We start from the raw sequence: 24,827 nt of genomic DNA on the forward strand, positions 1-24,827 counted from the left end.
ATTGCGGGGCGGGCAGTGGGCACAGCTCGGGCGCGGAGGGGGCCAAGGGGAGGAGAGGCCGAGGGGAGGATCGCCCGCCTCCCGGGGGCTGGGCGGGCAGTGTCGCGGCGCTGGCCGGGCGGGGAGGGCGGTGTGGCGGCGGAGCGGGCCGAGCGCACGGTACTGAGGCGGCGGGCGGGGGCCCGGCGGGGCTGCGGGGCCGGCGGGGGCCGGTGTGAATGTTGTGAATGTTGTGAATGTTGCCGGGATTAGGGGCCCTGCCGGGAGGTCAAAGGGAAGGTGCGCGACGGACGGGTGGGCACTTGAGAAACGTGCTTGAGTGTCCGGCCGTGCTGCTCCAGGGGGGTTGTGCAGGGGTTATTCCCCAGCGTCTCTCCTGCAGCACGGAGCTCCGACGGGCGGATGGGTGTGCATAGAGGGTGTTCGTGTTCGCGCCTGAGTAGGTTCAGCAGGTATCCTAAAGAGGACCTGCTCACTGGAGTCCAGGTTTTGCAATATCTGGGGGTAATTTGCCTTTCATCTCGTCCAGACACTCCTCCTGGCTGCGGCGGTGGAAGGAACGCATTTTGAATCCAGGCTTGGCCTGAATCCCAGTGGAAACCACACGCCGGTGAGCAGTTACAGTTTTAAGATGGTCCGGAGGCCGAGCCGGGCTCGGTGCAGCATTGTGTGTAAGGTCGTTCTGCTGGAACAGCCCTGTGCCGGCTGAGTTTGAGGAACATTGCTGAGAGAACTACTTTGGGGTCCATATCCAATTAGGGAGAAAATTTAAGATTTTGCAGCAGATTATGAGCTTACTGTTAAATTCACTTACTTGTTTCTCACTGGAAGGCCAGTGCCTGAATTGATATGGACAAAATAGCATGATTTTTTTTTTAATACTGCGATCACAGCAGTAGCAGTACCTGCCTGGCTGAGGTCCAAGGAAGGTCTAATTCTAAACATCAGGAAAATTCGTGATTAATTTTCAGGTCCATTATTGCTATTCAAGAAACGTAATTTACCAATTTTGATACTCTTTCATGACTTACTATTTCACAAAGGAATATTCACTACAGAGCCATAACTAGGTCACTAAAATACCTTGCAATCCTATGTATGTGTTCAGCCTAAACCCCAAATTCAGACCTTAGGCAGTGCATTTCCAAGAAGATAAAAGGTTTTTCTTATTCGAACAAAAAGACTCAACCCTTGGCCAATCCCCAAAAGAAACTGTGATGAAGAAATATGGGTGATGTTGATACCTGAAATTTTTTTCACTGACACTGGTTTTGCTCTTCAGCTTTCCCAGCTGTGTTGAGCAGAGCACTGGGCTGAAAGTGGCAAGCAGGGCTCTGGCTGGGCTGAATTTTATCAGCTGCACATCTGCTTTGGGGAGAGGTCAGGGAAATTTGCTCTTTCTGCTAATGCTAGCCTGTCCTTATAGTGTGTTTCCCAGGCTTGATCCCACATGCTGGAGATTAGAATGCTTGTCCAGTCTGTGAAGGTCCAAGTGCAGTTCTTAAGTATTTTTGAAATATGGAAGACTGAGAGCTCTGTTACTTGCTATAGCATAATTCACACACGTACAGGAACTAGAAATGGAGCATAAGTCGTGGTCTTCTGTGGGTAGGGCTGGTAAGGGAGCTGTGGCAAGTCACTTCTCTGAATACCTTATTGCTGTTCAGATGTCAGGAATCTAGCTAGACATCCAGCAGTACTAGATGCCAAATCCAGTCAAGCCATAATCAAATCCTTATTATCAATTGTATATTTTTGTATTAGGAGAACTTTGTTACAAGAGACAGGTGTCTGGGGATATAGACATTGCCAGGGCTAGGTGGGAACTGAGCATTGGTTTTGAAGACCTGTGGTTTGGACAGGGGCGCCACATTTCTCCTGTGAGTCCGGTCCCTGTTTGCTATAGAGCCTGAAGATACCACTCAACACAAAGGACTTCAGTGGAGAGGCCGATGATGTGGTCTCCTCTCTCTCTGTTGTGCTGTTTGTTTGTGCCTCTTTATTGATGCCTTCGGGATCATGGCCAAAATTTCCACTTTGTGGCTCAGTTATGTATTGTGAAGTCTATGCAAAAATAAATAAGCCTGCCTGTAAATAGATAAAACCTTGGCTTAACAATGAAGCATTCTGTTAGTCTGTGACTCTCTCTTCTTACAAAATCTGCCTCATTCATCTGGGACCCATTAGTGATAAGAATACAGTGATAGCATTGTTTCCAGCACCGGGCAAGCTCACATCAGCTGCTGATGTCATACTGTGGCATGTGACTGCACATGTTGGGGAAATTTGAAAGGACAAAGTGTTTTATCCCATTGCCATCATCTGGTGGGCTGACTTCAGCCCCCTGCTGCTGGGGGCATTGCCCAGGCCTTATCTGCCCAGCAGAGGTCCCAGTCCCATTTGTTTGGTTTTGATTTTCAAGTTTAGTTTTCAGGGCAAATGGGATATAAATCCCTGTTACAGTTTAACTGTAATAGAACTAGCTAAATAGAGAAGTGAGCAGGCCTGGTGAAATACATTACTTTTAAAAGCTCATATTTGTAAAGAAACATGGGGCTCTGAATTGTCCTGTGAGAGAGGTGAAACCTGATGTTGCTGCGTTGGTGTTCTTTGGAAGCAATTAATTTGACATACATTTTCAAGTTTGATATGACATGGGTGCTGTCACAAAACCCAACACCTACTAAAGATATTGCATCACTGCAAGGTTAAAAATGTGTTTATTCAGGAATATCCTACAGTTCTGCTTTCGTTGTAAAACTCTAATGAACTCTAAAAACTACATTATTATTTTTGAAGATATGTATATGGTTTAGTAGATGCTTGTTATAGTCTGTCATGATGTGATTTTGAATTGCTGCATATTCTGGTAGTGTGTACTTTTTCTTTTAGTCCATTAATCCACAGAAAACATAGTTGCATCAAGCCCAAGTATCTAGGCCTTGGTTGTTCTTCTGCTTTCACATTCATTCGCCTGTTTTAAGTAACCTGGAGTGGAACATTTTAAATGCTAATTTAAAACATTTTTCCTGTAAAATCTTCATCTTGAATTTATTAGGAAACAAGAACTCTGAAATCATGGCAGGGAAACCCAAGCTGCACTACACCAAGGGAAGGGGGAAGATGGAGTCAATCCGATGGCTGTTAGCAGCAGCTGGGGTTGAGGTTTGTACCTTTTTTTTATAAAGTGATCAGATTAATCTGTGATTAAAATAGGTATTCTCTGGAAATGTTTCCTAATTGCATCTGTGCTTAGGGATATGCACAACATTGCATATTGTGATGCAGAATGCTTAGATTCAGTGATACACTCTCATGTTGTACTTCATGTATGCCTTGAGCAATAGTTGTGCAGTAAAAGGATTTTAACATACAAAGAGAATTAATAGGTGTCATTTTTGAAACATACTTTAAGATGAGATCTGAAATTGTTGCTACAGACAAAACCGTGTATCTCTGACTTTTTCTCAATGCTCATAAATTCCCTGTGTCTCATGATTCTTCTCCACTGAAAGACCATGCATGCCACATGAAAACTTCAGAACATTTTCTCCAAACAAAGTGCTTTTCATTCTTTGTGTCAGGATCTGAGTAGAATAAATCAGCAGATCTGCTCTAAAGACAGCAGTAGGGGATTTATCTAGATTAACATCAGGTAAAGACCATCCTAAGGTGTCTTAATTTCTACATTAAGTTTTTGTTTGAGTATGGTTCTTTAAAACTATTTATATTCCATTAGAAATAAAAAGCTTTTTTAACTCACTTGTCAGTGTTGCTGACAGAGAAACTGCACAGCATGAGTGCTGAGAAGACAAAGATCTTGTCCTCATTGAAATGTCCTCACTTACAAAAAAAAGCCAGCGAGGGAAAGAGGGAGATAAATGCTGTGTAACAGAGGCATGCATAACTTACAAAAAAATTCTCAATATTTCATGTGGCATTGGCTGCTTTTAAGTGAATGATTTGGTAGCTGTTAACAGTTCATGCAGGCAAGTAGACTGGTTTATGTTGGGGAAGCTTTATTTGGAGCATAATGCAGTGTACAGTACTGTGGTGTTGGGGACACTATAGTCCTTCATTATTTGCTGGAGCAGAGATGAAGAATAGGAGTAGATGATCTGTTGAGGAAACTTTCCTGTCTGACCATCCAGGAGCCACTCCAGCAGTCCTTAAAATAATATAATCATGGTGCAACAACAGAATAACAGCTTGAGCTGATGCCTTCAAAGAGGGACCCCAAACAAAGGAAACCCATGGCTTTTATACTCTCACAGTCTAAGAGTTCAAAAGCCTGGGGTCACCTGCTCCTGCTGTGTCTCAGCTGGCTGGTGCCATAGGTCCCTGAGCCTTTTCTTACACAAAAGGTTGGCAGTCCATGGTCTCTTGCCTCCACTTCCACCACCCAGAGCTCACCCTGCAGCTCATACTGCAGCTGCTCACCCATCTACCTGCACTGAATGTATTCCTCAACAGGGTCAACACAATGAGAGAAGTATAGAGAATAATGTGGAGAGGTGGAGTCTGATGTCCAGACTTCCTTCCACTTCTCTATTGCCTTTGGAGTGACACAGTGTTGTTTTCTATTGATGCTTTTCAGTTTGAGGAACAATTCATAGAAACAAAAGAAGACCTAGAAAAATTACGCAATGGTGAGTCTGTAAACTGTACCCTAAACATAAATTCACACCTACATAATAAAAGGACAACAGGTGATATTTCTGTAAAACCTTCATAGAATCAGCCAGGTTGGAAAAGACCCCTGAGATCATCAAGTCCAACCCTTGATCCAACACTGCTGTGGTTACTAGACCATGGCACTAAGTGCCACATCCAGTCTCATCTTAAAAACCTCAAGGGATGGTGAATCCATCACCTCCCTGGGCAACCCCTTCCAATGCCTGATTACTCTCTCTGTAAAGAATTTCTTCCTAATATCTAACCTAAACCTCCCCTGGCACAGCTTGAGACCATGCCCTCTTGTCTTACTGATAGTTGCCTGGGAGAAGAGACCAACCCCCACCTGGCTACAACCTCCTTTCAGGGAGTTGTAGAGAGTGATGAGGTCTCCCCTGAGCCTCCTCTTCTCCAGGCTAAACAACCCCAGCTGCCTCAGCCTCTCCTCATAGGACTTGTGCTCAAGTCCCTTCACCAGCCTCGTTGCTCTCCTCTGGACCTGCTCCAGCACCTCAGTATCCTTCTTGAACTGAGGGGCCCAGAACTGGACACAGTACTCCAGGTGTGGTCTCACCAGCACTGAATACAGGGGAGGAATCACTTCCCTGGACCTGTTGGCCACACTCTTCCTGATACAGGCCAGGATGCCATTGGCCTTCTTGGCCACCTGGGCACACTGCTGGCTCATGTTCAGCTTCCTGTCAATCCAAACTTCCAGGTCCCTTTCTGCCTGGCTGTTCTCCAGGCACTCTGTCCCCAGCCTGTAGTGCTGCATGGGGTTGTTGTGGCCAAAGTGGAGGACCCAACACTTGGCCTTGTTGAACCTCATCCTGTTGGAATCAGCCCAACTCTCCAGGCTGTCCAGGTCCCTCTGCAGAGCCCTCCTGCCTTCCAGCTGATCAATACTCCCCCCGCAACTTAGTGTCATCTGCAAATTTGCTAATGGTGGACTCAGTCCCCTCATCTAAATCATCAGTAAAGATATTAAACAGAACTGGGCCCAACACTGATCCCCCCCAGAAAAAAACTGAGTGTAAATCCAGAGGGTAAGCTTCTAGAGACTAACACTAGTCCTTAAAGCACTCCTAAATTTTAGCAGAGATTAAATTTTTGCAGTGAAAGAATTTTTGCATCACAGTTGCTAAGGAGGAAGGACGAGCATTAGTATCCCTAATTGCAGAATCATAGCACCTCTGGAGTTGGAAGAGATCCACAAGAATCATTGAGTCCAACCAGGATGGCAGTGTTAGTATTTGTTACAGGAGGTAGAGGTAAGACTGAATTAGCTCCCATGCTGGAAGCACAAGTATTTGCAGGAAAAACAGTGGTATATTTACTAGCTCTTGTGGTGGTGAGAGTGTGGTGTTTCAGGTTATGCAAGGCTACTTTGAGACAGAGATGTCTTTGAGGAACAGTCCCATCACATGCAATTTGTAGTCATGGCGCTACAAAAATAAATCTGGCTTCTATGATGCCTCCAAATAGCAGAAGCTGAGAGGGAAATAAGTAACTGTAAAATTTTTCAGATACTATTAAGACAATAAAGAATTCTTTACAGGCATATAATACCGAGTATAAATACTGCTTCAATATGATGTGACCTGTAAAGAAGACCTGCTTCCTTATGGATGCATTCATCCCTCAGATTTAAGAATGTCTTGGTCTGTTACCAGGTCTCTTCCTTAGTTTCAGTGTAGTGCTTCAGCAGTCTGAGTGGTTCTTTTTCTTCCCTAGATGGAGTTCTGCTGTTTCAGCAAGTGCCCATGGTGGAGATCGATGGGATGAGGATGGTGCAGACCAGAGCCATCCTCAGCTACATAGCAGCAAAGTACAACCTTTATGGAAAAGACTTGAAGGAGAGAGCCTGGTAGGGTAGCAATGCATACTGTGCTCACTAACACTCTTCCACGATTTTTAATATTTACCAAAAAAAAATGTTGCTGTGAAATATCTGCATGTCACATGCATATACATCTGCCAGGGCTTTGGCTCCTCAGACCCATGGATTGGGTGATTGGACTTTGTGATTGATAAATTATTAACTGTCAGCATTCTGAGAAAATTAGGGCTACCTTCAGACTCATTTGATTTCACAGACGAGAACTGCATTAAGTTCCTGGAGGAGAGTAATACAATAATAAAGGCTAAGTATGCCTTTTTTTGTCTTTAAATGGGAAAACAGAAGGAAAAAATTACAGCTGCCTGTAAAAAATGAAGTGTTGTTAAGTGTTCTAATTTACTTTCTTCAACATGTAAAGAATCTTTCACAGCTGGTTTAAAAAAAGATATGTGGCTATAGATATAATGCTACCAAAAGTTAAACCAATATTTCCCCATATTACTTTACCATGTAAGCCTTACTCTGTAACCTTTTGTAAGAATGGCTACTTTCCATTCTCATACTTAAAGGGTTAATACAAAAGAAAAAAATCCTTATTTGCTTTTTCTTAAATAATGAAATAAACCTACCAATGTAGGTTTAAAAGTAAAAGTTTAGTTAAGTCCTTAACCTAACAGACTGTCACTTACTATAGAGGCTTTTATTTTGCAACTCCAGAGATTGTGGGGATTATTACAGACTGGCAGTTGGTAGCCAGCATCCTTTCACGATTAGACCTCAAAATTATTTTTCTTTCCTAGCGTGGTTCGCATATGTGGTGTTTTCTCCCACAGCATAACCTAATACATTGTCAATGGAAAAGCATGAACTCCACTTTAAATACATTAGTTGCAGCCTTTTTATTTATACATTGCTTATTGCAGACACTGTGAGCCTGCTTATAAAATGTGTGTTTTGAAAAAAACTGAAAGGGCTTTTTTCAAAGTGGAAGAACAAGAAAATAAACCAGTGTCTTATGTTACATTCACTAATTTTACTCAATGATCACTTCAGCATTATATTTCAGGAAAATAACCAAAATGGAATGTTTGAATTATAAATATGAAACAAAAATATTTGTTTCAGGATTGATATGTATGTGGAAGGAACTACAGACCTGATGGGAATGATCATGTATCTCCCTTTTCAACCAGCTGATACAAAAGAAAAGAATCTTGCCTTAATCATTGAACGAGCTACAACCAGGTACTTTCCTGTTTATGAAAAGGTAAGTGATAAATCACCAGTAGTTTACAAAGATGTAAAGTGGTTCCCCCTTCCAGCCCACTTCCCTCTCCTCACACATATACTTTTCAGAAGGCAAGTGACAGTACAACTCTGGAAATGTATGATGGAGCCAGTATTCAGCAATGTGAAAAGAGAGCCACAAAATAATTTTTTTCTGGTTTCAGCACTGAGTCTCTTTGCTGTCTTCTTTAAGACTCCTCAAAGAACAGATCCTTCTTTTTAAAGCTAGCATAGTGGATGATGGCTTCTTAGCATTTTGCATAAATGCGCCATTTAAATACTTGTGCCAGCCTTCAGAACTTATTGCCTGAAAGTGTATTAGGTTATCATAGAATCCTTAAAGTTGGAAAAGACCTTTAAGATCATCAAGTCCAGCCATCAACCCAGCACCACCACCACGTTTACCATTAAACCATGTCCTCAAGTGCCATATTCACATGTTTCTTGATCACTTCCAGGGATGGTGAGTCCACCACTTCCCTAGCAGTCTGTTCCAGGGATTTACAACCCTTTGCATTAAAAAGAAATTACCTAAGATCTAATATAAACCTCCCATGGCACAACTTGACTCCATTTTCTCTTGTCCTGTTACTTGTTACCTGGAAAAATAGGCCGACCCCACCTCACTACAACCTCCTTTCAGGGAGTTGTAGAGTGATGTCTCCTCTCAGTCTCCTTTTTATTCTTGTTATTCAAAGTTAAATATAGTTGTCCTTTACAGTTAAGGATCTAATTCTATGACCTTTCCTAAATCCATTGCCTAAATGTATTGTACTGAGAGACTATGACTGTCTTTCTCTGAATTGCTCTTTGGGCATCCTTAAGTGGGCACAAAAAGGCTCTGAAAACAGGATGTATCTAGCTTAAAAAGCATAAAGCAATTATTTACTGGCTAGCATGTGCTAACGAGTTAGTCTCTAATGAGCTGTGAGGGAAGGCATTGGTATGCTTGCCGCCCCCATAGAGCACATGAAGAGTCTTGGCTAGGGAAGAGTTGGTCAGGAGGGGATGGGTTGTTCTTTGCTTCTACCTGGAACATTGCCATTTTATACCAGCTTGATGTTTGTTCTGTTGTTTTATTTCTCCTGTAAGGATATTTTAATTTTTTGTGTGTTACCATTTTTCTGTTTGATCCTCATCTCATGACTCTACTTCTGTTTGTAGCTTTACCTTTTGTGCGTTGGTTGTATGGCTGTACTGTACAGACTTTCTCACAGCACTTTCTCAGAGCACAGTGGTCTCCTTGGAAGTCTGTGCCAAGGGTACAAAGCTGTGTTGTTTCCGAGCTGAGTTGGGTTTCCAGCTTGAATTCTTGGTTACCAGGCAGCTGAAGTCCATTCAGAAAAATACAGGACTTCATGCAATTTCATGTCCCTCTTTATCAGAGCCTTAAATTGCACAGGTAAAGCCCACAGAGGGTGCCCTGTAAAATAATGATGTAAATGACATAATCCAGCACTTCTGTAATCAGAGTTCATGTATATCCACTGCCATACCAAGGGAGGGCTGTGCTGTGAGAGATTGATTGCACACATTATTCTTTCAAAGATTTGAAGTCTGATAAGTATTCAAGTTATTAAAAAATAAAAAAGGAAATGTACACACCAACATTCTCTAAACTTGTGTCTAGGTTGCATAAACTACTGCTGTGATATGTTTTAGTGTGTATGCTCCCTGGAGGGGAGTCTTTAAAATAATCCATGTTCTCTTATGGTAAAGACACAGCTAAAACTCTTCTGTGATTTTAGCCTAGTTAGAATGGTTAGTAATTTTCTTTCTGTACCAGTTATTTAAATGTCCATTGATTCAGCTTACCAGGGTTTGCAGTCTGACAGAAAACATCCCTAGCTGTAAGTGCTCACTTTAAGCACTCAGCACCCAGATAGAGCAGCAAAAAGCAATATAAAGCCATGCAGGCAATATGGTTCTGATGCTCTGTTTGGAAGTTTCCATACAGTTTTGATAAAAAAGCTGTGGTGGACTTTGTTGGAACAGTGTAGACTACATGAAGGTATCAGCTTTGCCTCTGCCAGGAATTACTGCCTCTGTTGTAAAATTGGCAGATGGGACAGGAGAAGGACTTGGCTTCCAAAGTCAGACTGAGGTGTTAGTTTTACTGCACATTTGTTACTTGTTTAAGTGTAGCATTAGCGTAGCTTAGGCACAGACACATCCCTCCCTTGGTCTTTAGGAAAAAGGTAGGCTGCAGAGCTGGTAACTGCTCTGAAACTGTTCTGCAACATTCACCAAAACTTGTCTACTACAGTTGTTTGTAGCTTTGGCAGGCTGTGATTCTTCCATCAGCAGTTTGCCACAAAAGAATCCTTCTTACAGGATGAAGGGTGGAAAGGCTGTGTTCCTTCATTCTGAATGTATTTCAAACTATAATCAGTAATCTCAAATTTTGCTGAAACATCTGCTGAAAATCCATTTGACCATTTTCTTAAAAAATTCTAGGTGTACTTACACATAAACTGTCCTGACTACTTCTTTCAATTACTTCAGTCCTGTTTCTTTTCCATGATTAAGTCTTAGTTGGGGTACTGGACTTGATATACAGCTACTTGGTGCAGTAGGTTAGAATGAGAGATAGGGCCACACATGCTGCTGAAACATCAGTTCTGATTTAATTTTTTATATAAAGAATATCTATCACTTTCTAATTTCATAGGTTCTTGGATGGCTTTTCCCTGCTGTGTGTTTTTGTAGATATCTGCCTGTAATGAAATATCTAGATAAAATTGTTACATCCTATATGACTTTTTGAATTTTTCTTTATTTGTTCATATTTTATAGGCCTTAAAAGATCATGGACAGGATTATCTTGTTGGCAACAAATTAAGCTGGGCAGACATCCATCTGCTGGAAGCCATTTTAATGTCAGAAGAATGTAAGCCTGATATACTGTCTGCATTTCCTCTGCTACAGGTTAGTAATCATCTGATCTCAATATGGAACGTAACATAGAAATATCACTGACCAGTCTTAAAAGTTATTTGATATTTACATCTTTTGAGCCATTGTACTGATGGTTCTCTGGTCTATTTCTGTTGACTACAAAAACCTGAACTCACTTGCACTGCCTTGCCCCTAGAGCTGCTGGGGCCTTACCTTTCTCCAGCTTTACTTTTCCCAGCTGTTCTCAGCTGGCAGGAATTCACTTACTGATGCTACCAGTTTGGTCCTTTAACTGCTACTTTCATGTCTTCAAACACAGCAGCGAGCATCAGGAAGGGAAGTCTGCAGCCTGGTGTGTGTACAGTTCCTGTCCTTTTCTTTTTGCTAGCAAAATTGTATTTTGAAGAAATCATATAAAAAGAGCAGTTAAGTTTCTTATGTCATGACTTCTGTGGTACTTTGCACTGAAATATTCCTGTCCTTGCCTCTTCCCCCCCCCAGTATATCTGCTGGGGTTTTTTTGCTTTTTATTTTTTTCTTCCACTTTTTACTAGATGAATCTTAACTCTTTAATTTCTCCCATCCCTATCTGGGAAACGAAGGTAAACTTTATAGCATCAGCATCACAGATCAGAAAAGGCTATTACCTTTCTCTGTTTAGTAGTGTATCTGACAAAGAAAAATCTAAGTCACCTGATTATTAAGCTATAAAGGATGGAGTTATAATTTCATTACACTCATTGGCTTTACTGCTGCTTCTTACAGGCTTTTAAAGGAAGAATCAGCAACATTCCAACAATCAAAAAATTCTTGCAGCCTGGCAGCCAGAGGAAGCCACCAACAGATGAGAAGTTTGTTGCTGTTGTGAGGAAAATATTCAATATCTAATCTGCTGAAGATAGCACAACTATAGTATGTTACCAGAGCTGTGCCTCGTAAGTGTAAATTGCATACTTGTGCTCTGTAGCTTGCATCACGTAGTCAGTGTTGAAAAAGAATACACTTTTAAATTAGAGTAAAAGACTAATTTGGACCTGTTGAGTGCAGAAAATGGTATTTCATTGAGCAGTTACATGAAATAAAATATACTGATACTTTGTGTGTGTTCAATTATGGTACATGCTTGGTAGGATAAAATGTTTCAACTGTAGCTTCCACAGTACTGTAGAAAGCTACCCTACCCCCCATCTTCCTCTTTATAAATTCCAGGAGAGAGGAGACACTCCATAAAAATGGAGAAGTCATTTAGATTCAGGCCTCAAATCTTTTGGGTTGGCTCTCTAGGTGTTCTCCTAGACCAAAGTTCACTGTCCCCTGCTGTATTTCACTGCTGTCTCTGTACTTTCAAAACTGCAGTTTAAAAATTAAATAAATAAAAACATTTAAAAGAAAATAAAATTAAAACTCATGATCTTTGTAAGTTACTGGGCAAAAGTAGGAAATTTTTTAATCCCCACATGAATCTCTTAGAAGCTATTTTTTTCACTGAAAGATCAAAGTACTTGTGCTTAATTTGCCTGCTGTGGTTTTCATCCATTGAAAGTACCTATTCCCTTGCTCTTCTTTTTGCTCTTGACTGGATGGGCAGTGAGGCAAATGCCCCTTGAACATTTTTTTGGTAAGGTTTTACCTTCTCCAGTCACTTCCCAAGTAGTTATAAAGAGAACTGCACTGACTGCTTACCTTTTCAGTGAAGGAGTTAGTTTTACCTCAACAGTGCTTAAAGCGCTCACTATTATTTCAGATTCTTTACCCTGATTTCACAGGAACCACCACTGTTCCCTTTAAGAACAGTGCCATAAACTATCCTTCTTTGCAGTTAGTTCTTTTTCTCAGTAGGACTCAAACTGATTAGGCAGACAAATAGTGGAAATACAGAATTGCTGCCCAGCAAAGTTAACTCCTTTTCTGACTTGTGCCTAAGAAAAACCACATGCATCTCAGAGACACAAATGACAAGCATCCCACTCACCTGGGCACTGCTGAGTTCCGAAGAGTTTTACGTTAAATTATGTCATTAGCTGGAAGCAATAGTTTGCCATGCCCACCACAGTACTTGTTTCATTGAGCTATTTCTCTGTTACAAACAAGTGCTATGATTTGGGAACCATCACAGAGACTGGAACAGAACATCGCTGTTGTGTTCTGTGAGCTTTTAGTCCCATACGATATGTTGGACTTGCTGAGAATGCTACCCGTTTTGGCTGCTTAGGAATTCCAGCACTAGCTTCTGGATTACAGTGGAGCTTGGAGGCTAGCCCCAGCCCCCTGCCCCCATGGCTAATTCAGAGAACGCACAGAAGGATCAACTCTGGACATGCTCTAAAATGCAACATCTTAAACTGTATTTAGGATCTAGGGTAGCAGCGACTGCAGATTGCCTTTTGCATTTCAGCACTAGGTTGCCTTAGCTTTTCACTGCAGCTTAATCTAAGGTGTTCACTGTGTCTACATTGCAAGTATCCAGACCTGCATGTCACCAAAGCCTGCTATATGCCTGATACGCCTTGAAGTTCTGCTTCATGGTGAAATGAAGCACATCGTATTTGTGCAGCTGTCATCCCAATCTGAAATCTGTAACATACCAGCTCAATCACCTGTAAACCTGGCAACACCTGGAGGTGACCGATACCAACATCTGTCAGCAAAAGATTCCAGAGCTGTAGGCTGTGGTTTGGGGTTGGTAAGGATTTTTTTGTGTTGTGTGTTTTCCCCCTGCTTTTTTTTGTCAGTTACGCCTGAGCTGCTCACACCACCTTGTCACCACCTAAGCCGCTGCCAAGAACAATAACCTTGGTATTCCCCTAGTGGATTTGTGCACTGAGATCTGATACACGATAGCCTTCATAAGCAAGCTTTGATGAAAAAAATGAAGCAAAATTTCTGTCTTCAATATTGCACTCACCCGTACTCAATTTACTAATGGTTTGGCTGTACACTTCCTCTACACCAGAAGACAGTCTTGGCCAAGCTTTGAGACCCAGGAAATATTTATTTTGTATGTAAAACAAAGCAACTTTAATCCTGAATATTTTATGACTGAACAGTCTCCTTTGCTTCAATAAGACTGGAACAGCAAACCTGTTCAAGAGTACTGAGAGTTTGGAACCTCTTTCTGCAGGATGGCAAACATTCCTCAGCTGTGGTTCGTGTCAGTGGCAATTTACAGCATGATATATGTTTTAAACCACTAGAGTACAAAGCAGATCACCAGGCTCTTCATTGAACAGTCTCACTCAGCTGCATAAAAACTTGAGAAGTTTCGAACACTTTACATTTTATTTGAACACTGATAATAGGTTTTAGATTTGGACTCAGTGGAATAAGAAGTGTTTGAAAGGAAGGGTTAGGGTTTTCTAGTGCAACACAGTACAGGCCCGAGACTTTATTGATTTAGAACTGATTATTTAATAGACAAACTACAAAATTATGCTTCAATACAAGATACCTTTTTAGCATAAAGATGTATTTATATATATTCTTCTCTCAGAGATACAGTGCAAGACTAATTCAATTTCCTGGGGTGCTCAGCACCCTGAAAAGAGATCAAACTTACAGAGAAAGATTCCTTGAGTTAACAGACTGCTTAATGGAAGTAGATCAAAATATATCAACAAAACATTTGTTTTAGTTTTTAAAAAAAGCTTGCAAAATATCAGCCCATGTCAATCAAATAACAGGTACAGATCTTTTACAGAAAAGATAAATGCAATGTAAGATTTGTGTTCAGACTTGTTTTAAAATATGGAGAGCATGTCTGTTTGTTCGGTGGGCACGGCAGTCATACTCATGTCTTGAGTTGCTAAATTCTGCTACAGCAGCATAAAAACAAGCCTCAAAATCATCAAAAGACTGCAAAAAAACCCAAAAAAATATAATTATGGCTGTGCATGAACAAAAACAGTGAAAGTCATCATTAAATAACAGGGCATTCATAAATAACTGATGCTTAGAGCCTTATTAAGCAATCTTTTGAAGTGTCTAAATCTACACACTCTGTCTGTTGAAACACACAGCCCACCTAGGCTGGAAGAGTGATCCACAATGGACAATGTTTTCTGGTGTAAGTCCTGATTCTTAAATTTTGCATCTTGACAATTTGCATCTGATTTTTATCTCCCTGTATAAAAATCCTGGAGTAAAACAGAATGGTGCTATATTAAATCTGGTAACAATGAAGCAACAGTTATTATTTCTTCAGAAGATAGAGATTCTGACTTAGAGCTGAAAAATGTTTTGAGTTACAGACTCATTGGGAAAAAAAAGTTTTTACTTACTCCATAATTTAATTCCAAAATAAGACGTACAGAAAATGACATTTTCCAGAATGTCCAATAGCAGCAATAAAGCAGTTGGAATGGTTAGAAACATCATAGTTTGCAGAAATACTGACCAAAGTCCTTGGGTCAGGTCAAAAATGTTGTGGTTTTCAATGGTGCTGTGCTTCCTGTAGTTTTGAATGCAGCACTTCTAAACCAAAGTCTTGGCACTTTTTTAAGATGACTGTGTGAAATTAGACTAATTATATGGATATGTATTCAAAACCCCTGAGGCTTATCCAGGTTCTTCTAAGAGCCTTATCAATATACATTAATATTTAATTGCAGACCTCTCCTTTCTGTGCTGCAGAAGTCACTTCTTATCAGCTGTATCTGGCTAGTGAGATGAAAAAGCTGTTCACTATAAACAGGACTGTGACCTCCAAAGTAATTTCACTTAAGCTGTATAGTTGCTAAGTGATAGTGACTACCACTGATACAGCTTTGAATCAGGTGTCAAATGGCAACTATTTAAAAATCAGCAAAATCTTTACATTAAGATACTCAGTATTTACCTCAGGCATGCTACTAGTCCGGCTGGCATTAATTTCTTGGACCTCTTGAACCTCATTCCCATTATAATGGTCAAAAGAAAAGATGAAACTGTAAAAGACAATTCAATATATTAATGCTCTCACTTCTCTCAGTGGACCATTCAGGAACATGGAGAGTTATCAAAGGTCAATGCTGTTTTGCTATGAACTGCAATTTAATAAAATTAGATCAGATATAGGGTCTGTAAAAACATTCTTGCTTTTCCAAAATACACCACTATGATTTCTTTCAGCTACAAATAAGGTTTCTATGTGCAGCAGAATGCTAAATCTTATTCCATGGATACTAAGTAAGTTTGTCAGACAGTGAATTCTACTCCCCCTGTTACTACATTCATAGGGATACAAATAAAGGAGGAAGAATCTTTGTAGTAACAGTAACATGTATGCTGAATTACAGGAATAGTGTCTCATAAATCCCACCACCCCAGATCACTGTAGCTGTTTTCTAACTATTCAAGGAGCTAGTTCAATCAACTTTTTTTCTGTTTTATTTTTAGAATATTAGCTCTTTATTTGTTGAGCCTTGGAAGGTTTGCCACTTGTTTTTGCTGCAGAATATGGCTATCAACATCTTCTTCATCATGACCACAAGTTCACTTGTATCCTTTTGTTACAAGGGAACCATCCATGTCTGTGACAAGAGGTGGGCAGCCCAAGAGGGAACAAATGCAGCACAAGCAGCAGAAAACAAACATCGTGAAAGAAATTGCATCTTCTTTCTGGAATAGTTTTACCTAAAAATGGAGGCAGCAGTGAACTCATCAGGGGGATTTCATCTTGAACTATGGCTGCAGAGCACTATGTAAATGAGAATCAGAGAATCATAGAATATGTTGAGTTGGAAGGGACCCATCAGGATCACTGAGTCCACCTACTGGCCCTGCATAGGACACCCCAAGAGTCACACCATGTGCCTTAGAGTATTATCGACACACATCTTCAACTCAGACAGGCTTGGTGCTGTGACCACTTCCCTGGGGAGCTTGTTCCAGTGTCCAACCACCCTCTGGGTGAAGAACCTTTTCCTGATATCCAACCTAAACCTCCCCCAACTCAGCTTCATGCTGTTTCCTTGAGTCCTGTCACTAGCACCACAGAGAAAAGATCAGTGCCAGCCCCTCACCAGGAAGCTGTAGACTGCAATGAGGTCTCTCTTCAGTCTCCTCCAGACTGAACAAACCAAGTGACCTCAGCTGCTCCTCACACAGCTTCCCCTGAAGGCCCTTCACCATCTTCGTTGCTCTCCTTTAGATGCTCTCTAATAGCTTAATGTCTTTTTATATTATGGTGCCCAAAACTGCATGCAGTACTAAAGGTGAGACTGCGCAAGAGCAGAGCAGAGCGGGACAATCACCTCCTTTGACTGGCTGGCAATGCAGAGAATACATAAAATTGCAAAGATAGCTGGCTTCATCAAACAACTGTCACCTGAAATGCTTCCTAGAAGTGGGCAGAGGCAGGACTTCTCATGGGCAGCTGGGCTTTATCACTCTTGCAGCCAAAGTAACGCCAGTTACACAAATCTCTTCTTTTTACGAAGCAGTTAAAAACCATCTAGCTAATTCTCTTCAAACTCCACTGTTTATTCCTGTGAACAGTCCTGTGTTAACAGGTGCCAAAAATTAGTTTTAAACTCTCTCCGACATTATAAAACAAGCTCTGACAGTTACAAGCATCTTGCAGAATTCTACGAGCTTTGTGCATTCATTAAAGATACCCTGCAAAAAACCCCTATTATGTTCCATTATCCATTGCTCTTATTTTCTAATCCCATAGCCTTGATCTGCTCAGGAATGTCTGAAGAGTGGACTATTCCACAGTAGTTGTCTTGCCAGAACTCTGACTATTTTTACATTTTATTACAAGCTACAAAGCATGTTCCCTCTGCAATGTTATTTTTTTCCAGTTGCTACTATCTGGCTTTTCACATGTGCCATTGACTTTTTAAGATGTTCAACTTTTTGACCTGATTTTCTAAAGTGCTGTACATTCAGTTTCACCTTAAATCAGTCAAAGAAATTCAGTAAATCACAACAAATTCAATTCAGTGAATCATATTCAGAGCAGAATCAACTTGCACTGTGCATAGCACACTTGCATATCAGCGCTCTTTGCATACTGAAGTCTGACTTTCCACACCTGCTTCAAACACATAAAATTGCATTGAAGTATTCAAGAAAGCACAGAGCTAATTTCAAGGTGAGTAGGAAAATGCCTGAAATAATAATTTACAGAACAACTAAGAGAATTTGCCTGAGGTATCCATATGCTACATACTCTTTGTATGTAGGACAAGTTACAAGAACCCTACTTTCAAGGTCTTGTACTAAAACATTACCTACATTACTGTATGAGACTCTTGCCTAGGTGATAAATACTATAGATAATTATGGGTTTGGAGGGGTGGTTTTTCTTTTAGATTTACTAACCTTTTAAAAGTTTGGGTACTTGCTTCATTTTACATTGTAATTTACTGTACTGCTTTCTAAGTTCAGAGTGGTCACTTTAATCCATGCACTTAATTTCCAACTTTCATTTGTGCTCTGCTTTTCACACTTTGGCAGGTTAGGCATAAGTGAAAGCATTCTGATTTTCTACAGAAGCAATGCACATTTATTACAGAAAGCCTGTACTATTCTGAAACTATCATATAGAGTAACCACCAAAGGTTGTTAAGGTATGGGAATGTGTCTAATTTTTCTTTCCTCTGAAGTTTTCCTACTGAGTTCTTCATTCATTTCAGATATCTATGTATCTACCAGCCAGAAGACTGAGATACACCAGGCTGGAAGAGATTAAGAGCAGCCTGAATGGTTGGTCCTGGCAGAGTACTTTGTATAAACACTTCCTAACTCACCTGAGGCAAAATGACAACCTTCTTTGTTACATTCAGCACAAGTGGATACTGAAGAGGGCATCCATTCATAGCCAAGGTTAAATATATGTTTAGGTTTTAAGCAATTAGAACATGATCTCTCTGTAAAACATTCTAAACTAAGACTGTTTTAAAAAGCCTTTTTTCCTTTTACTCCACATAAAAAAAACTTTCTAAGGCAGGTGTAGTGAATTCTATCTCATCTGTATTGCCATAATTTCTACTAAATAAAAATATACATTTCTGCAGTTGAGAGAAAGTCCTCACATGCCTACAGCTACATGAAATGCAGAACACTGACTATTTCAGTATATCTGATGTTCACAAGCACATTAATGGAAATTTTGTATTAGTCCTTTCAAAACCAAGGAATTGGGAAACAGGCAAAATTTAATAAGTTTTAATTAGTCTCCTCTTCCACAATTTCTGTATCTAAATTAGCGATTTAATTGACCCATAAAAGTACAATTCCATATGGTAGTTAAAAGCATCTCACACTGAATGATTACAAATTTACACATACTTCAGGCTATGTCTTCATTCAAAAAAAAATTATTTTTTTTTTTAAGAATGACATAACTTAATCTGGGCCAGGTCATGGTGGCAAAACCAAAAATCCAATTTTAGGTCATCTAGGAGCAGATCAGATACACCATTATCACCTTTATTAAAGAACTCGGTGGGAACAATTTGCTAACAATGCTAATCAACATTTTTTTGAAATGGAAATTTTTTTTAACTCTGATTGGTGTAAAGCACAAAGCCAGTATGAACAGGATACCATAAACTCTAAGTTCAGAAAAAACAATTGTGTACTCACACAATCTGGATTAAATGAATTTTAAATGCATTTCTGCATGTGAAACCACAGCCCAAGCCACCTTTGCTAAAATGATGAGTGCAACAAGCTCCCAATTGCTCTTACTGCAAATCACTTGTGCAAGGTTAACGTCCCCTTTAGGGATTGTAGTTTCTTGCGTCCGTGAGGGTTTCATGGCAAACTAGCTAACATGACAATTATTGCATAGTTTGTATTCTGTCTTTCTTAGCAGCAAAGGAAAAACACTAAATCAAAGTATTTGTTTCACTGGGGGCTGAGGATACGTTACATTATGCAAGACTGGATCCCACACCTACTTTACTGCTGAAATTACTTTCTAATCTGTAAAGCTAATGATTCAATTGCAGTACTATCCCATGTTTCTCAGCTGGATTTCACAATATGTGCAATGTTAGGTAACCATCTAATAAAAGGAGGTGCTGCCAGGTGGTACACACCTGCTGGCTCTGCGTAAATGATCTGCCTTACCTTGAAAATGGTTCTAGTTTAAGTCTTGAATTTTGCAAGCTAAGTTGAAGTGTCAAACTCTATTTAAAACCCAGTATTTAAACCAAAGCAATACTCAAAATTTACTAAAGAGAGAATTTTACATGCAGTTCGGGATACTGCTTGTTGGTTTGTTTGTTTGTTTACTGTAGTAAAACACTTACACAATGATATCTTCACATTTCTCGGATCACATGTTACGCAGTAAGCTCCATAACCAGCCACAGAACCAAAGGTGAGGCCAGCAGCTAAAGAGATTTTGCTACCTGCAAGAAACCATTCAAGTGTTATATCTCAATACAATGTCTTTAAGCTCAATCTTTATACGGCAGTTCTCTTTCTATACAGTATTATCCAAATATTTTGAAAAAAGAACTGATTTTGCCACAGTCCAGCTAGCTCACCCACTGTGAATAGAGAGTATTACTTCTGTAACTGGGTCATTCTCCTGTGTGGTAGTACAGGCAAAGTCAAATAAGTTAGAATAAGATGATCAGGATTCAGTAATACTTGCGATATGGGAAAAATAATACTTGAAGCACAAACCTAAATTTAGCTATTATCTCTATCATACATACCTTTAGAAGGATTTTTGTAATTTATCTGAACTATCTGTTCATTTTAACTATATCTTACAGCACTTGGGAGCCTCCAAAAATGGTAGAAATGTGTCAATATATATAAAGAGTAAATTGGACAACACATGTCCAACATCATAAGGCCTTTCAGTCTGACATCAGTCCTGGACAATAAAATGGTATCCCCAACATCACATTTAATTAATAAAAAATAAAAACCCAATTAGATGGCAGTGAGGATGAAAATAGAGCTTCCAAAAGTAACATGACATCTTCTTTCAGTGTTATTGCAAAAGGGGTTCATAAATCCCAGAGTTTTAGTAATACATTTAGGTTTCTGAGCACACATTTGTCTTGGTACCATATGATAAAAGCATAGAATCAGCAGGCATTATTTGGATTAAGCTGATCCCAAAATGTTTGTAAATAAAGAATCCAGACCCCCAGGTGTCACTTAGCTCCCAATTCTGTTATTTTGAATATTTTTAATCAAGACTTTGCAGGAAAATGGAAATCACCACCAATAAAAAAATAATCTGTCACAAGGCCTGACCAACCAAGAGTGAAGAAAACAGGTGAATGGGATAGTTAGTGAGTGCAGCTGGGTGTAAACACAAAAATACAGCACATGTTTTCAGAGTGAAGCCACGTCTCTAAGAGCAAAGCATGCGCACGCTACGAAGGGAAACAGTGACTCTAAATCGCAAGAATAGGGATGAATAATGGCCACAGGGAAGGAGAGCGCTGCGCTGCTGGAAGGAACTTTGTGGGAGAGCTGACGGGACCAGCCCGGAGCTCCCGCCTGCCCGTCCTCGGTACCGCTGCGACCTCTGCCGGGTGCTGGGCTCGGGCACGGCGCTGCCACCTGGGGGACTGCAAAAATCACTGAAATACCGAAAATGCGCTTTATAGTAAAACCGGCCTCCTTATCTTAGAGTGAAAAGACACAGTTCTAATAGTACGAGAGAATTAACCACCAAATCAGAGTATGCAAGTAAAAGCGGTCCTTTCCAGTGTTTTTCTGGGAATGTCAGAATCAAGTCTGGATGTCTCTGTAGAAAATAAGCTGTAATCAAAGATCATCTACTGTGCTCAACACAGGAATAGTTACAGGAAATGAGAAGGCCCAGAACACACCAAAGGTCAAAGATAACATGACAGCCCCTCTTTGCCCTGAAAACAAACTCATCAGTCACCACTTAAATGCTTAAGCTGACCCAAGAACATCTTGTGAGACTCAGTGCGTTTACAGCAGTGCAGGATGGATTTAACATGCAGTTGTGTTAATTACAGCAAAACTTTCATGTCTCACATTGCATAGAGGAAATTCAAACGCTTCATTTCCAAATCCTGCTGCCTCAATATTTACCTTTACGAGTGTATCCTACAACACCTCCAAAAGCCAGCAACGAAGCATATGCAAAACCAATCCAGTCAATAGCCATGGTCCCAAATCTGGAAGAGAAAACACATTCCAACTGAAGGCAAACAAATTCCTTCCTCCTGGTAGAAAAGAAATCATTACTTAAAGGTTTCTAAATAACACCACAGTCGTGTTTGACTGCTATGCCAAAACATTCAGAAGGTTTGTCTGTTGGCTATTGTACCATTTTTTCACTAACTGCTGCCCTTCCTTACACCCCACTATCCGGGTATTTCCATTAGGGGATTTTTTGGGATGTGTGTGGCATGCATTTTTCCCAGTCAAAAATAAATGTATGGAAGCAAAAAGCTTGACATCATCCAAAGCATCGGTTTTGTTGCACTTGTGCCACATGGTCAATCTGGGCACACACTATGGATACATATAGGTCTTCTGAGGGCACAGCTCAGTGCCCTTTCAGGCACACTGCACCTGGTGTGTGTGTGCAGGACAAGCAGGACAAGCAGGACGTTATAGACCCTACAACACTAGGCAAACCCAGGAATTTTCACGTCTACCCAAAGTTTCCAGGCAGAAACTTAGGCTGTTTTGGGAAGCTATATGTACAGTAGCTTTATCCTTTCTGTGTCTATGCCCCTTTTGTTTCACCTTTCCATTTTGACGACTGTCGGAAGTTAGGCTCCTGTCCTCCATAAAGCATTTAAGTTTCTCTTGTGCCGTCGGTCCCTACTCCTCCGGCTGAGCGGCGCGAAGGCAGCAGTGGCAGTGCCGGGCAGGGCACTGCAGCCCGACAGCCCCCGCAGCGCCACGGCCTCTCCCACCAGTCTGGGGCGCATCTTTCCCCCCCTTCTCCCAGATGAAGTGTACGCTTAATTAAGCGCATCTTTCTTTATACCTGAGCAGGTGTGTCCTTGATCACAGTGTTAAAGGGTGGCAGCAAAGAGTGCACACTCAGCATTTCATGTCCAGCCTTTAATATTAAAGCGAGCAACTCGCAACGAGCCCACTCCCCGCCGGCTGTAACCCCCTCATGGCAAAAGCTGGATTCGGGGACCACGGTGACCCCGAGAACGGGTCTGACGCGGCAGGGGCCAGGCTCACAGCCCGGCCTTCGGGGCCTGGGCAGACGGCGTTCGGCGGAGCGCGGCCGGGGCCCTCCATCTCCCGCCCGACCCCGCGCTCGCTCTCCCGCTCTCCGCGGTGGAGACCCCGGGACAAGGCCGATGCCCCGCTCGCCCTCGGCCGCCCCCGCCGAGGCTCATCCTCCCCGCCGCCCGCCGTACCTCGTCCCGCCGCCCTCCGACCTGCCCCAGCCCCGCCTCCCGCGCCCGGCGGGCACCGTGTGGCGCCGCGGTCCCGTCTGGCTGGCCCAGCCCCGGCTCGGCCCCTCGGGAGGCTCTGCCGCCGTTATGGCGGCGCCGCGGCCCGGCCCGCCCGCAGCGCCGCTGGCGGAGCGGAGGCTGGTGGCGCTTGGCGAGGCCGGGCCGCGGGGAGACGAGTGGTGGGTGAAAAGTTGTCGGTGAGCCGGCAGTGCCCTTGCGGCCGGGAAGCAAATGGTATCCTCGGGTGCATTGGGAAGAGCGTGGCCAGCAGGTCGAGGGAAGTGATCCTCGCCCTCTACTCAGCCCTAGTGAGGCTGCATCAGGAGTTCTGGGCTCCTTAGAAAGACATGGAGAGGGTCCAGCGGAGGCCACGAAGATGATGAGAGGTCTGGAGCATCTCCCTTATGAGGAGAGGCTGCTGGAGCTGGGCCTGTTTAATCTAGAGAAGAGAAAACAGAGGGGATCTCACTAATGCATACAAATATCTCAAAGGCGGGTGTCAAGAGGATGGTGCCAGACTGTTCTCGGTGGTGCCCAGCAACAGGACAAGGAACAATTGCAATAAACTAAATAGCAATAAACTAAAACACAAGAAGTTTCACCTCAATATTGAGGAAGAACTTCTTTACATTGAGGGTGGCAGAGCACTGGAACAGGCTGCCTGGGAAGGTTGTGGAGTCTCCCTTTTTGGAGACATTCAAAACCCACGTGAACACATTCCTGTGTCACCTGCTCTAGGTGACCTTGCCTTGGACTAGATGAACTCCAGAGGTCCCTTCCAACCCTAACAATTCTATGATTCTGTGAGATGGGCCTGTGCTGGCACAGGGCAGTGTGGCTGCGCACTGTGATTGTCGGGGCTCCTCTGCAGCAGCACCCAGCTCATGGGTGGCATCTCCTGCCTGTTGAGACTCCTGATCCAGCCCTTCAACCAGCGGAAAGATCTGAGGCTTATTTTACTCTTTGAAGCTCAACCCCCCCCCGCCCCCTTGCCATGTTTGGGATGGAAGTACTCATGATGGATGTTTGGGATGGAAGAGTTATGTCTGCAGAGCTGCTTGTCTCCAAAGGGCACCCATCCCATGGAGACCAGGGTGAGAGTGGTGCCTGCAGCACGTCACAGACACCCTGTAACCCAGTGATGAGCACTCACTGCTGTGCCAGGCACCCCTCTGACCCTCACAGGTTCCTCTCTCTCTCCTCACCTGCATCTTTTGAAACTCTGAGGGCTGTCTGCATGAAGTCAGGTGAGCAGGCACATAGCAATGCTGGTACGTGTTTATCAGGGGAAACAGCAGGCACAGCCCCTGATACTATACACGTAGGTAGTTTATGAAACCGCTTGACGTAGTTTTTTTAACACCCTGACTTCTTGTCTGCTAGCCCTATTTGCTGGACCTATTCCACTACAAGTTATTTTTGTCCATATTTTGTCACTCTCCGCAGTGTTTCTTTAGCTTTCTCTCAAGCGAGCCATTCTTGACCACTGCAGGACGTGTTCTTCAGCAGTAATTCAGGGGTGCCTATCTGTGACATGCCCCACACTTCCCTTGTTCCCACAAACAGACTGAGCATAAACATGGCCACAACAGGGAGAGACTTACAATGCCTTGTGATGGGACTTGGATACCTGCCTTCTTCAGGGGTCATTTGAAAATCTCTGCCAAAATCCTGTGTTTCCTTTAGGTTTCTTTGCTTAAAGGTGTGGGAGTTTTCCGCTCCAAAGAGCTAGCTGGAAAGCAAATTAGTGCTCTCATTAGGGTTAA

At 42.1% G+C, this 24,827-nt stretch overlaps 3 protein-coding genes across 5 annotated transcripts in view; 2 read left to right on the forward strand and 1 right to left on the reverse strand.

Annotated features, from left to right (window-relative positions):
- The first annotated feature begins 23 nt into the window (after nucleotides 1–23).
- On the forward strand, nucleotides 24–11,796 carry LOC135412031 (glutathione S-transferase). Its single transcript, XM_064650369.1, has 8 exons — nucleotides 24–159; nucleotides 530–610; nucleotides 3,059–3,165; nucleotides 4,598–4,649; nucleotides 6,409–6,541; nucleotides 7,640–7,781; nucleotides 10,598–10,729; nucleotides 11,465–11,796. The coding sequence occupies exons 3-8, from the start codon at nucleotides 3,079–3,081 to the stop codon at nucleotides 11,585–11,587; spliced, it is 669 nt and encodes a 222-aa protein (XP_064506439.1). The 5' UTR covers nucleotides 24–159; nucleotides 530–610; nucleotides 3,059–3,078; the 3' UTR covers nucleotides 11,588–11,796.
- A 1,875-nt stretch (nucleotides 11,797–13,671) lies between these two features.
- Nucleotides 13,672–23,113, reverse strand: TMEM14A (transmembrane protein 14A). Of its 3 annotated transcripts, none has more exons than XM_064650374.1 (5): nucleotides 23,023–23,113; nucleotides 21,725–21,810; nucleotides 19,942–20,043; nucleotides 15,534–15,621; nucleotides 13,672–14,551 (listed from the first exon to the last, which is right to left on the reverse strand). In XM_064650374.1, exons 2-5 carry the CDS (start codon nucleotides 21,798–21,800, stop codon nucleotides 14,512–14,514), a joined length of 306 nt encoding a protein of 101 aa, XP_064506444.1. In that variant the 5' UTR covers nucleotides 21,801–21,810; nucleotides 23,023–23,113; the 3' UTR covers nucleotides 13,672–14,511. The 3 variants fall into 3 exon arrangements, with proteins under 3 accessions (XP_064506444.1, XP_064506443.1, XP_064506440.1); XM_064650373.1 differs by lacking the exon at nucleotides 23,023–23,113 and adding an exon at nucleotides 22,635–22,818; XM_064650370.1 differs by lacking the exon at nucleotides 23,023–23,113 and adding an exon at nucleotides 22,388–22,508.
- The window catches only part of LOC135412033 (sterile alpha motif domain-containing protein 1-like), a 39,836-nt gene continuing 37,826 nt past the window's right edge, over nucleotides 22,818–24,827 (forward strand). The window contains exon 1 of the mRNA XM_064650375.1: nucleotides 22,818–24,308. Within this exon, the coding sequence (XP_064506445.1) occupies nucleotides 22,963–23,262 (300 nt within the window). The 5' untranslated portion in view covers nucleotides 22,818–22,962 and the 3' untranslated portion in view covers nucleotides 23,263–24,308. The remainder of the gene's footprint in view (nucleotides 24,309–24,827) is intronic.

Source organism: Pseudopipra pipra, chromosome 3 (assembly GCF_036250125.1).
Source record: "Pseudopipra pipra isolate bDixPip1 chromosome 3, bDixPip1.hap1, whole genome shotgun sequence".
Lineage (NCBI taxonomy): Eukaryota > Metazoa > Chordata > Aves > Passeriformes > Pipridae > Pseudopipra > Pseudopipra pipra.